This window comes from Corvus cornix, chromosome 2 (assembly GCF_000738735.6).
Source record: "Corvus cornix cornix isolate S_Up_H32 chromosome 2, ASM73873v5, whole genome shotgun sequence".
NCBI lineage: Eukaryota > Metazoa > Chordata > Aves > Passeriformes > Corvidae > Corvus > Corvus cornix.
The window spans coordinates 64390234-64404456 of NC_046333.1; the positions used below are offsets into that span (position 1 = coordinate 64390234).

At 39.3% G+C, this 14223-nt stretch overlaps 1 protein-coding gene across 2 annotated transcripts in view; it reads left to right on the forward strand.

Moving 5' to 3' along the window:
• Positions 1 to 14223, forward strand: part of CAP2 (cyclase associated actin cytoskeleton regulatory protein 2) — a 68493-nt gene that overhangs the window by 2647 nt on the left and 51623 nt on the right. Inside the window, exons 2-4 of one of the 2 annotated variants that reach the window (XM_019287875.3) lie at positions 6340 to 6411; positions 9361 to 9485; positions 13089 to 13189. In XM_019287875.3, the coding sequence (XP_019143420.1) occupies positions 9362 to 9485; positions 13089 to 13189 (225 nt within the window). In that variant the 5' untranslated portion in view covers positions 6340 to 6411; position 9361. The remainder of the gene's footprint in view (positions 1 to 6339; positions 6412 to 9360; positions 9486 to 13088; positions 13190 to 14223) is intronic. The other variant, XM_010402881.4, reaches the window with a different exon arrangement.

Genomic DNA, 14223 nt, shown 5'->3' on the forward strand with positions numbered 1-14223 from the left:
ATCACGTGCAACAGCAGCAAACTCAGTAGCTGCAGTTGCTGCCTACTGAAACACCTGACTACATGAAAGAGAACATTCTTTGCTTATCGTGCTTATTGGGACAAAACCAAAGAAACACTTACAATAAATAAGGCATACATTTTCACAGTTACTCAGACAGCTGCTTTGTTATGAACTGGTTAAAAGATTTTCCTTGATGAAGCACTCCTGATATATATAAATAATTTAAATTCCTTTTTCTAAAAATTTAGGTGTGTCTTTTGCAGTAGGGGGACAATTGGGAACCTGTTAATTTTCATGTGGTGCAGAGTCCACTCCAGTTGCTTACATAATACGAAATATTTCGAACTCTAAATTAGACTCGGCTTGTCTTCAGATGTCACTGCTAAGAACTATACCAGAATAGCAACACCTTTACTAAGCATTGTACACTGAAGTGACAAAAGCTTGCATGAGCACAGCTGCATCTATAGCAATGATGATGCTGATTCAGTTGCTTCATCAAGAGTAGGGAGTTTGGGGCTTCTTAAGTCTTTGTGACCTCTGTCACCATTTTGCAAGGCTTTATGGCATAGACACCACTATAGTCTATACACATACTGCCTACTGCTGTCTTAATTCCAGCTGTGTCCTTAAGGTATTCTGACTGTCAATTTCAGGGACTTTTTGTTATTTAAAAGGTCCCATTGAGACTACTTTCCTGAGTATATGCTAATGGAAATTGCTTTGTCTGACCCATGCTTTGTCTGACCCACAGTTTTTCAGAGAACAGCAAGCCAAAGAGATTATCTGTAGAATTCAAAATACCAGTAATAGTATGCTGGGAATTAAGGCCTTAATGCTTTTGTAGCCTATATAAAAAAAAAACAAAACAAAAAACATAAATGCTCAATTATATAATTAAATAGTGGCACATTTTTACAGGAAGACATGCTCAGATCCTAAGCATTAAGCTATGTTTTGTATTAGTTTAATATTTAATTAATTGCTTTTTGGAAGGAATGCAAAGAATCATTTACATTTCTGTGTGTAATCCGTCATTGTTTAGAAACAGCAGACTGATTCACTTAACAGCTCTGGGTCCTGTAAAGCAACAGCCATCCTCAAAAAGGCTAACTTTTACATGCTTCTGGGGTAGGTCCAGTTTGATTTCCCTGGGTTTCTCAAGACCTCACACTGAAACAGAGGAGGGATAAATAATTAAATGTCTGAGATCTTCTATGTGAGCAAATTGTATGGATTATCATTAAAGCTTAGGACCTCTTAAGTAGTAACCAGGTTATATCAGGAAATAGGTCTTTTTTAGTAGCAGGTGGCCCATTTCATCCTGAATCAGAAGCAAAGGCACAACCCATTGCAATGCTAGCAGTATGGCAGAGTCAGTGGGATGAATTTTAGAATGGGAGATGCATGAAGATCTTGAGTTTTCGTGACCAATAAAGATCCCAATCCAACTACAGAGCAGAGGGAGTACTCATATGGCAGAAAGTTTGCTTAAGCCCTCCTGGCTGCTCCTGTGCTAGAGGAAGAGCCACTGGCTGCAGGCTGAGTAGAGCAGCCACAATGAGCCTGAGATCGTCAGACACAGATTGCAGCAGGATGTTCTGGTAAGAACAGGAACGCTTGCTAACTTGGCTGAAATCAAGCCCAACCATTCGGGCTTCAGCATAATATGGATGTGCATGAGAAGTAGGGTGTGGAAGCCTCGTGAAAGCCACCAGCACAGCAAATAAAACTGCTACTAACCTTGGTACTGAATAAGTCTAGTCTCATCTTTTCTTCAGAAGTAATTTCACAGTTTCTGTTTTAAGAGCTTGCAGTACTTTTCGCTGAGTTTTAACTTCCTCCTTTGCTTTTTTCCTTTCACATCCCAGAAGTATTGAAACATTTCATAAGGATTTGTACTGTGTGGAACTTACCCTTTCAGAGAGTTCCAATTCAATTTGTTTGGAACCAAAGCATAAAGGATTTTACTGTTCAGTTATTATGAACTGAACTGAAGCACTTTAATAAAATCAATGCCTGCATGCAGTATTTTCTCAGTTCAGCAAGGCAGTCTGCTTACATACAGTAATTGGACTTGTGACAGGTAATTAAATAGCTTGTAAGGCCTTTAGGATGCTTGATTACATGAAGAGCCCCACACTAATTTATAGTAAATGAGGTGGCTAAGAACACTGCATTTTTGTTGATTGGAGAGATACTAAAACTCGTACACTTCATTGGAGAGAGAGAAGAAAATAAAACCAAGACAAAAGATTATGAGCAGTAGTGACATGAAAAGGGAGCATAAAAGGAATAGGAGAATGTACTTAGAAACTGGGTTGCCTTGGTTATTTTAAGTCAATCATGCTTACACAGACTGTCAAGTCTTGACTGCTTCAGTATATCATTAAATAATGAACTTGCTCTTTGTGATCACAAAATTCATGACAGTCAAAATTAATCAGCAAGGGATAGAAGCTCTTCACAGAACTTCCAGATAATTAGAAAGTGAACTGATATCCAGGAGATACTAAGCACATACATGAACACATGACGTGTTTTAAAGAATTCATATTAAATTATCAGAGACCTAACTGCAGTCCATGTTATTATTACATTGACTTGTAGACATACAGCTTGATGTGTGCAATTGCTCACCTATAATTATGGGATAAAACTGAGATGTGGCAAGAAATCTAAAATGCATCAACAGTCTTAGGCGTATTTGTCAAAATAGAGATTGTTTTACGAAGCAAATTTTACAGGTTTTTTTGAACAGTGGGATGAAAAAAGGCCTCTGTTCTTTTTCTGTGTGTTTTTGTAGGCAGCAGCCTGATCACAAAGAGAGGGAGAGAAGCAGAGGAGGAGCCAGGATGCAAACAGAAAAGTATGCTTTGTGGTACCAACAACATAGGACCAGACAAAGGAAAACACTTGGGTTGAAATGGAAGAGGTTCAACATGAACCTGCTTTTACCTCTTCTGCACAAAATTTTTCTTTGCTTATAAAAAGTAGCCCTTTAAAAACACAGAGGTTATGCCAAGGAGAGAAGTCCACACACACAATAATTGAGGTAGCATATTCTTATGCACAGCCATAAGGGACTCATTCATAGCATATCAGTTGGTTTAACACACACACTGAGCTACAGACAGAACTATTTTATGATGAGTATACTAGAGTCAGCCAAGACTTCAGATCAACTTGTTAGTCCAAATGGCACATCCATCCACAAAAAGCAGAAGTTGTACAGACATTTTTGTCTTTTTGCTATTTCAGGTATAACTCTCCATCTTAACAAAAAAAAAAAAGGAGTCAAAATTCTAATACTGTTTGATATACAAAACTATCTCTTTTAACTAGGTTTAAAAATAAAATAATTCTCTATACCTAAGAATAAATTACTCCCAAATGAGCTCGTAGTAGATTTAGGGGAAAAACAATGAAAAAGGCTCTGATTTGAAACTCAAATCATTCTTCTCACACAGGGCCTTACTGAGAGGTCTTCTGGTTTTATCCAAATTGAAATCAGTTTGAGAAGCCTCTGTTTACATTCCTCCCCTACAGCTAATGGAAAACAAAACACAAACCATACAAGGTAATGTTCCTATTGGTCTACCAACACATACTTTCTTCTCACCACTGTTTTGCATTCCCCACCCAGAATCTTTTATGATAGTAACCCAAAGAGCTTCAGGTGCTCCTCCTTAGCGCTCAGCCAGTACTGAGCCGCTTCCAAGCTCTGTCTGGGAATGAGCAACTCCCAAGGCCGCAAGCCAGTGGGTTTTTACTGTCTGAACCAGAATGGGATGCAGTAGGAATTTGGGTCTCATGCCAAAGGTGGCAAAGAGACTGCTTGCTCAACACAGCTTGGATTTGTAGGTGTTTGAATGGTGATACAGGAAAACCAGCCATTTCAGACCCAGGCGGTGTTTTTTTCAGAAATTAAATGCTGTAAGATGCTTCTGTAATTTGAAGCGATGTTCAGGAATGTGTATGCATTTCTTCTCCCTTGATGTACGTTGACATATATTGTACAGAGAAACTCTCAAGGGGACACAGTGCTTTGGATCTATAAAATGTTCATGACTGGCTCTCTGATAGTACCAACTGGCAATCTGAGGGTTTGTGTATTTTATTTCATATCTTGATAGCAATTTATTAAAAGACTGAGATAGAAAGCAGATGTGCAAGGTGCTGTACTTCTAGTGGCAGGGTGATTTTTCAAACAGTGCAGCAATGGTAAATACAATTTAAATACTACATTACTGCCTGTATTTTGGTTTAGGCATCTGCCTTTTTTTGGCATAGAGGGGAAATCCAAATCTGACATGTAGCATCTCAGATGATGAGCATGAGTGAGACCTGGCATCAATTTTCAGATGCTAGATGAATTTGGAAGAACTGGTACTGAGTGGGGGGAGGGGAGGAAAGCAAATAAATTAACAGGTCATTTCCTTTCAAATTAATAGAGTGCTAGGAAGTAAACTGTGGAACTATGTACTCCATCTCTTGCTGATATTTGTGAGAATCATTTTGTACTTTACAAAGTGGCACCATTCCTGTGTTCAAAACCCCCATTTTTACATGCCTGATAGGTCATCATATGTTTATTTTCCCCCTTATGCTACTGTACTGCTTTTCCCTGTGCATTCATTAAAGCTTGTTTCTTCTTGAGGATGGAGCAATATTGTCCTCTGTCATAAGTCACATACAATAGTAACCAGAATAGCACAGGTGTGTTTTGGCTTACAGTTTGCTGTTTGGGATCAGTATATCAGGACATTTTAGTCTACAGCCAAGTTTTTTGCCTTGATAATAGATAAGTGGTGCTTTGAGACAGCTGGGGAGAAAAGCAGTGATGTCCCAAGGCCTGTCTGTAGAAATAAATCTGCTTTTTTGGCTGCAGCATGCCTTGTTCTACCTGGTTTTGACTTTGCTTCTTTTGTGGAAGAAATGACAGATGGTAGTATTACCACATGCCTTTAGCACTCCCAAAAAAGATACCACTAACAGTAAACAGGGCAGAGCTGTGGATCCTCTGTCTTGATTTTTTGCACAAGAGACCGTTACCACTGTCAGTGTTTAAATTATTTGTTGATAGATGTGTGTTAACACCTTTCCTGACTCATAGGTGACCCTATTTTCAATGAAGGACAGTGTACTTCTCCACCAAGAGAGCAACTGGATACAGGATTACATGGGAGTTGAAGCATCGTTATTTTTAACTCCTTATAGGTGGTCAGCATCAACTTCAGGAAAAGATACATAATTAACCCTGATAATCATTTCAAGATCAAAGCTTTAATTAAAATCCTAACAGGTGAGATAGAGAGTCTGTCGATGTAAAAACATGCTTTATGGGAGTGGAAGTACATTATAGACATATTTACATCCTCTTTACTTTTCATTAACGTGCAGAGATTTAATTTGACACTGTAAGTAGACCAGTCTTATTATTTATTTATAATATAAGCTCTGATGCTATATTATGGCAGATAGTATCTTCACAGAGTCAAGCTGTACCATTTGTGTTCTGGCTCCTTTTGAGCTGTGGCTTTGTGGCATCTGTTTGGCCATGCAGAGTGCAGTGTGGAAAAAGTAATCAGATAAACAGCTGAATATAGGCCAAGAAAATGCTGAAGTTTGTCGTGATATGAGCCAAATATGTAAATCCCAAGATAGAGGCAAAGATGCCAATGTTTAGATTGAGAATGGATGAAGAGAGTTTTCATGCTATTTGGGGAATGTTCAGAACAGTAACATTAATTTCTGTGTTGTTTGTAAGGTAAATAACACAGTGTCATTTAATGGTAAAGTGAGGTGTAAGTGTAAGGTCAGTATATGTACAACTGATTTGCTCTTTTAGTGTGACATACAGTAATCACAGAAGTGTTCTTGCACTTCATTCATACATGACAGGCATAACTGTGTGTATTCTTATGTGTATGATGTACATGTACGAATATATATGTATATATAGATGAAAATACCATGCACTCATGGATATATAAATGTACAGATAAAAAGGTAGACATAGTGTAAACATGATGATTATTACGTGTAATATTCTATATAAAAAGAATGGAAACCTGGTATCCCTAATTTTAGGGTAAAAATAGTTTCTAGTTTTGTTTAAAGACTGTAACAATATATTATTCTGTGATTGGTGGTGATGCCTGCTTTTATAAGAACAACACTGTAGATCTCCAACTAATGGGAATAGAATAGAGCTGTGAAGAATATAGTGAGCAAAAGACTGTTGCAGCAGGAGAGTGTTGCATAAAAGGATCCTTCAGGTTATTGAGCTGGGTTATTCCCCTGAGCTTCTGACACTGTAATATGTATTCTTAGTGTCTTACAGAAGGCAATTTATTGGGTAGAACATTACCAGTCTGCTCATTGTGAGATTCCTCAGACCTCCAGGTATGTGCACTCAAATTATTTAGTTTGTAGTCAAACAATAGGATTCTTTCACAGGCAAAATCAGACTGAAGAGGCTAAAAAGTAACAGGTCTTCCATAGAATTTTGTGCATAAGTTTTGTGGCATTTTATGACATCATCAAGGAAAATTTTAAGGCAAATGAAAAAAACCCCAACCTACTAGACTGTATCTTCAAATAAAGACAAATAGGAACTATACTGAAAATATGTTTTAGAATACTGATGAAATTAGTTGACTGTTAGTATGCTATGTTACACTAGACTTCAGCAGTCTGGTTGAAAACAGAACTTTTAAAATAGACACCATTTTAGGCTTCTATGAAGTAGCGTAAAATATGAAAAGAATGTATTCATAATATTTTTTAGGATTAATAGTGTTTTGTTTTAAGAAAAGGTTTAATATTCTGAAAGTCTGAATATTTTAGAAGCTCCCCTGATACATTCATCTCATTCTTGCCAAGATATTTGTAACCTTACAAAAAATTTAAGGTGTGGGGGTTTTTTTAAGTGAATTGATTTTCCAAACCAAGTAGTGTGTATTTTCAGAAAGTACATTGGCAGCAGGTCAAGGGAGGTGATCCCATCCCTCTGCTTAGTCCTGGTGAGGCTGCCCCTGGAGTGCTGTGTCCATCTCTGGGTTCCTCAGTACAAGGGAGACATGGAGCTCCTGGAGCAGGTTCAGTGGAGGGCAACAAAGCTGACCAAGGGACTGGAGCCTCTCTCTTTTGAGGAAAGGCTGGGGGAGCTGGGCCTGTTCAGCCTCAAGAAGAGACAAGTGAGAGGGCACCTCATCAATGTCTGTCAGTATCTGAAGGGAGGGTGCCAAGAGGACAGACCCAGGCTCTTCTTGGTGGTGCCAAGCAGTAGGACAAGAGACAATGGGCAGAACCTGATGCAAAGGAAGTTCCACCAGAAAATGAGGAAGAACTTCCTTACTGTGCCGGTGGCTGAGCACTGAACTGGTTGCCCAAAGAGGGCGTGGAGTCTCTTTCACTGGTGATATTCAGGAACCACCTAGATGCAATCCTGTGCCGTGTGTTCTGGGATGACCCTGCTTGAGCAGGGAGGTTGGGCCAGATGACCCCTCTGAGGTCTCTTCCAACCTGACCCATCCTGTGATAAGACAAGAGAGCCCCTCTGAATTTTTCCACTGTTCATATGCATGCTGTCTAATGTCATCCTGTTTTGGGGGTTTGCTTTTTTATTTCATGTGAGTAGGAAAAACCCATAAATTCCAGACAAAACTTTCTCACAAGAATGGTTCTCCCAAGGGTTTCTTACTGTAAAATCTTATGTTTCACTTTTAGGTCAAACACAAACCTCATTACATTTATAGGGTAAAGTCTGAAGGTCCCACCTTGTTTGACAGGCCGCATGACTCAGAGCACAAGAGCTCTCTGCATGTTTCCACAGTCCTAGTAGCTAATTTCCTCTCACACTTAAATTTTTAGAAGAAAAATATTATTATATTAATAAGAATTAGTAGTACTAGTTTGTAAATTAAAGCATTTCTTTCCATGCTACTTTACTTTTTAATTATAACATTTAGGCATTCTCCACTGGCTGTGGGGACACTGAAGCAGCAATGTTTGGTTTGGTTGCTAGCTGTTGCATAGTGTTGCGCAGTTTATTGGAACCTACTATTAGGCTTCAATAGTAGGCTGTTCTTTGGGAACTAATGAATTTACACATTTGTTCCATGTCTGCCTAACCATTCTAGTCTACAAGCCATACAGGAATCAGTGTCTTGTGGCAGAACACCACAGGGTGGTGGCCCCAGAGAGCCTCCGACTCCATGCTTGCCCCAGCTGGGGATGTGCATTCCCCCTGTTGCTCCCGTTTTTGGACACCCCAGTGCTGGGCAGCCTAGTGTGGGGGCTGGGCTGGAACTGGTCACAGGGATCATGTTGATCAAGAGCCATCATCATCACACATGCCCCTTGCCAAATGTCACTTACCAGAATCAAACACTCACAACCTTAAGTGAGGAACATATACATGAAACTCGCTCTATTAAATGATAGAGGATTTAAACATAGCTTTGCCTTTGCTTATATAACTCTTCCTCATTCTGAATTGTATATAGCACTTTTTTTCCCTGAGAGGTTGGCCAGTATTCAAAAATGTCAATGCCTACACTGCCTCATGTGTAAGAGAGCAGATAATCACATTGTGAGGAAAGAAGGCAATGTGTGAGTTGTTAAAAATGTAACCTAATTTCTATTTAATCTTAAATCAAAACCACTGTAGCAGTACTGGACAAGCAGGCCTCTGGATGTTTTTTGCTATTTAAATGTTAATTAGTATTTGATTTTAAAAGCTTGGTAGACACTGGTTCATGTCAGGTACTTCTGTAAGAAAAAAAGTGATGGTAAATCATATCAGAAGAATAAACAGAAGACCTTCTTTGATTTTTGTGTAGGCTTCAGTCAGGTGGCTGAGTCCTACTACAAAGCATGAAAGACCAAGGCAAACACAGAATGAACCTTTTCAGAAATCAGAGAGTATTAATTGGGTCTGTATTTTAGCCTCTGTAAATGCTGATTCAAATCATCATAGGCATAAGATTTTACCTGTTACTTCTATCACTATTCCAGTCATCTCAGTATCTGATTGGGAGCACACTCACACATTTTGTCGTAAATTGTTCACATGCAGACTATCAAAAGCTACGCTAGCAGTGGTTGGAATCTGCTACTTAGAAGGAAAAGCCAGAGCTGAGTACTGATCTGATTCCCTGCTGACAAAGAAGCAAGTTACCCTATGTCAGCTGCTTCACTGCAACTGCTTATGTGTCAGAAAGACAATGCTTAAAAAATGAGAGTTTTGCCATAAAAGACAAAGCCACAAGGTGAACAGAACTGTAGCATGGAGCAAGGACTTTACTGAGAGGGGTCTAACACTCTTTCTGTCCATAATGATTTTTTCAGAATGGCAGAGACTCATGGCTTGATGGAGAGATTGGAGAAAGCAGTGACTCGACTTGAATCGTTATTTTCAGATTCACACAGATCTGGTGAAATGGAATGTGATGGCATCAATGGAGTCAATGGAAGTAAGTATGTTATTTTGAAGTACCATCTCTCTGTTATTAAAAAATTACAAGCAATGTATATGTTTATCTTCTACGAAGGAATGTGATCCCACCCCTTACAAATTCTGTATCAAAATAAAATCTTTTTTTAAAATTTATTTAGAAATGTCATGTGACAAACTTAGTAGCACATACAATTCTAAACTAATATGGCCTAGAAAATTCAAGATTTTACTTAAATACAAGTATATAAGATGTTTCTTAAATATACTGTCCATGTCTCAAGCTTTATCACTCTTTCCATTTTATCACTTATATTGTTGTAAATAACTCAGCAGGTGAAAGTGTCTGCTTGAGCCCAATTAGCAGAAGAAGTGAGACATCCCCTAAATGTCCAGCATAATTATTCTTATAGAAGTCACCAATATAAACACTGTTGATTTGCCAGCTCTCTCTGAATTTCACAGTGCAGACCCACTTAATTTAATTATTTAACACCCTTAATCAAATATGAGTTTGTTTGGAAGCATTTGCTCACTAAGGACTGTTATACGTCCATGGCCTTACATTGTTATCTCTTGAGCTCTCTTTGCTCAAGTGTCTCTCCGAAGCACTACAGTGGAGAATATACCAAAAAAAGTCTATTCTTCATTTATTCGCATCATATCATCGAATCATATCTTTTCATGCCTTAATTTTTGTAGCACCTGAAAGTTACAAGGTAAATAACTTTATATATGTGGTAGTTCTAAATCTGATTGAATAGAAGTGCCCTTTCCTTTCTCCAAAACTTGTTTTTTCATCCAGATTCCCCACATACATCTCGTTATTAGTTTCATGTTCTTTGCTGTATTCCTTGCCCTTTCTTGCATTTTCCGGAGAAGAGCACATCCCAGCATGGACTCAGCTGCTGTACAGAAGCTGCAGGACACACAGAAAGTTGCGGGCAGCTTGTTTTACTGACACAGCAGCAAGTGAAGTGTGTGAGCTGCTGTATTGTCTGCTCTGCCAGCCCTGAACCAGCAACGCATGCAAGGGACCTTCCCTGCACTCCCGTGTGCCTTGGGCCTGCACACTGGCAGCTGCTGTGGAGCAGCTGACTGAGAACAGTGTGTTTCTGTGGCAGGAGGGGAGCATCTGCCAGCAGGCTTCCGTGGCAGATGAGTTAGCCAGTCACAGGAAGCTTCAGTAAAAAGGTGCTTGCAGTCCAGATAAAACCTTGACAGCTAGTAAACCATAGCAAAGTCATGGAGAAGTACGATTCATGTAATCAATCACTACTAGGAACTGTGCAATTCTCAACGATACAGAATTCAGTCTTGTAATGACATTTAGATGAATCTCTTGTTTATCCAGAGCACAGTACTGCAGAACCAGGGCTACTTTCAGAGCAGGGGATAACGCACCATGCCAGGTACTTCCATGAAAACTTCTTTTTATTCTTGACCTTATCTAAGAGCTCAGTCAGGTGAAAAGATTCACCCTCCAGGGAAGCAGAGCTTTAACGCCCCAACAGATCCCTAGAAGAAACCAACTGAGAAGCCTTGTTGAAGTGTGATTATGAAACACACCCACTGGGAGACTGCAGTAAGAAGCTGAGATGAGCAGCACCATGGGGTGCTTGCCAGGCTGCACGACGTCTCCAGGCAGAGCTGTCTCACACAAGGACTCAGGAATTCGCTTTTGCTGGTGCAGTTGGGAAAGTCTTCAGTTTGTGTGACTGTTATGCCTACAGTGCCCCAAACTGTGTGCCTGTGTCACTGTACCTCTGCAGAGGTTCACATACCTGCCACAGCCACTGCAGAGGAAACAGTCTTACTGATCTCTTCTTTCTTTTTCTCCTTTAAAACTGACGCTCGAGCCAGTGTGACCTTTTTTAAATCTCCAGCGAAAATGGAGGTGTATTGCTTTCTTCGACCATGGCCCCTGCTCCCTAAAAGACCATTCCATAATTATTAAAAAAAAAAAAAACTTGGCTTTTCAATTAATACATTTTCAGAAACAACAAAATGACAAAGAGTGTGGGAGATCTGTACCTTTACCATTTTCCTAAATGGCATTACAATGGCAGGATTGCAAATAAATCGTTCAGTTGCTCTGCACAGCTCACAGCAAATTCTAGTAAATGCTCCTGGGAGTGAGCTGCATTGAATAGTAAAAAATAGCATAGTTGCTTTCTAGTTCTGCATAGGACAATTTGGTGAACTGTTATGTAAAACTCTGCTCTAAAGGAAAATGTTACAATGATTCTTTTGGAGACACACACAGACTTTGACAAAGAACATAAATGGGCTTTGGAAAGATCTCCACAGCTAAGACCTTTTGTGCATTAGGTCATTTGAGGGGTTTACACACAAACACTTAATATGGAAGAAAGCCCAGAAATTCCTCAGAATTATAGGTGAATGGTATCAAGAGAACAAAAGGAGCCTTGAAATCCCACCTAGCTGACTAACTAAATTTTCTTTTCCACACAGGCCACTGCAAACTCTAGTTGCCAGAGCCTGTCTTTTTCTGTCATGGAGCCAGATGACTCTTGTGGAACAAAGAGGGCTTTCACGATTATGAATTTGGACACAATTGTCATATAGTGCCAAAAGGTTAAAGCAAGTTCTCTGGGGAAAGCCTGGTACCTTTTCAGAGCAATCCTCAGGCTTCATTAATGAGGGAGAGAGGCGGGGAAGAATTTTAACCTTGTTCTCTCATATCCTACATATGTCATAGATTCACATGTGTCATTCATGCTGTATCTGGCAAAGGTTCTGAGGCATAGACGAGACATGATGGAGTAAAGGGAGGGCTGGAAAGCATCCAAGGAAAGATTATTTTTCCTATCTTAACAGGTACCACATAGACCCATGTAGAAGCCAGGTCCTTAAGAAACGGAGCCTCACCTGCATTTTCTGATTGTCCACTTTATCAGGAAACTTCCCTGTGTACCATATAGAAAATAGCAGCTTATTTCCTCTTTTGTAATGTATATCATATATATAGTCAATAGGATACGTCATCTGGAACACTTGTTTGAGCTTTCTTTATCCAGTGACAGTTTCACAAGGTGAGACAACAAAATGAGAAGATTACAAAGCCACATCTCGCTGCATAAATCTACTGTCAACCCATTCCAAAGACTCTCTTACTGAAAATGGAATTGGTTACTATTAAAAGCCACCAAACAGCACAGAGATCTTCAGGAATGGGTGGGTAGTATAAAAATAGTTGTTAAGTACAGTGCGGGTTCTTTTTAGGGGATAATATTTGGTTAAGGTACAACAGGGGAATTTTGTTAAGAGAGTTGGACTTCTCAGGTCACTCCTTTGAAGGGCTGAGAGATACTCATTTTAGCACGTTATTTTAAGACAAAAGAGGCTTCCCATTACATTATACACAGGAAATTCTCTTCAAGTTCCTATTCAAGTTCTACCAAGAGCAGGATTTTTTTTCTTTTCTTTCTATCTAGGACAAAAATAATTATAGATTCTTTTCACTGATTCATAAATCAGAAATGAAGTTACAGCAATCTCCTTAGTTTCTATGATACGTCTCCTCCATCTGCTACACAGGAATGTCCTATGCATTATGTACTTTATGAACCCATTATAATGGAATGTTCTTCTTCTACAGGCATAGCACCATATGTCGAAGCCTTTGATAGGCTGCTGAATGGAAGTGTTGCTGAGTTTCTCAGGTACAGCAAAATTCTTGAAGGTGATGTGAAGACACATGTAAGTATTTACTCAGATTTTCCCATGATGATACCAGTGTACAATTCTTGGAATCTGTGTGATCAGCCTTGATTTCTGAGTAGAGGAGAATCTTGTAGTAGTGATAGCCTGGCATAACACACTGGGTACAGTTGGTTTGGGAAGGGCACAAGGTTGTATGGATTCATAAGAAGAGATTGCCTGCCTTCTAAGCACCAAATTTGAGCACCATAGAATGCAAACTTTATAAATATTCTCATTCACAAGCAATTTGAATAGTTCTGTTGGCTGCTGAGCTCTTTGCAGGACAGGAACACAGTTAAGAACATGTGCCAACAAATTAGTAGCAAACAACAGGTGGGCCCAAGCAGTGATAACTTCCTGTAGTTGTTTTCTAGTGTGTCATCATTCCAATTAATATGGAGATTTTTTTTCTGATTGGTTGTTTTTATTACTCACATCTCTTTCATTTGTAACAATGTAGCAAACTAAAAAATGATTCAGCCATTTAAATGCCCCTTTTTGAAAAACGTATGTTATAGCAAGGAAGTACATTTTCATGATGACAATACTTTCTAACCTTATGATCTTAACCTTGTGATCGGAACTTATTTGTGTCATTTTATTTTTTTAAGCCGGTCTTCCCTAAAATGGATGGTGATAGAATTGACAAAGTATGGACTCATCTTACCAACAGCTTTCCAATATACATTAGGGGGAAAAAACCAAAACCATATCCCCCACACAAAAAGCTGGGGTCACTGTGGGCTGGATCTGAAGGAGTGTGAAGCTTTTGACTTTTCTAGTAGTTCCATGCCATCAGACCTTCCTCTGTGTACGGTTCCCAGTTGATTGCTGCTCTATGTAACAAACACTGCAGCCAGAAAAACATGCAGTCCTACAAGCTCCTGAGATTCATGTTGCAAGGCCAACATAAATATTCTTCAGGACAACCAAAGCAACCAGTCTACTTACAGAGAAAGATGACTGGATTATTCCATGATCTGTGTTTTTTTCTGTGGTGTTACATGTTCTGGTTTGTAGGACACAGTTTC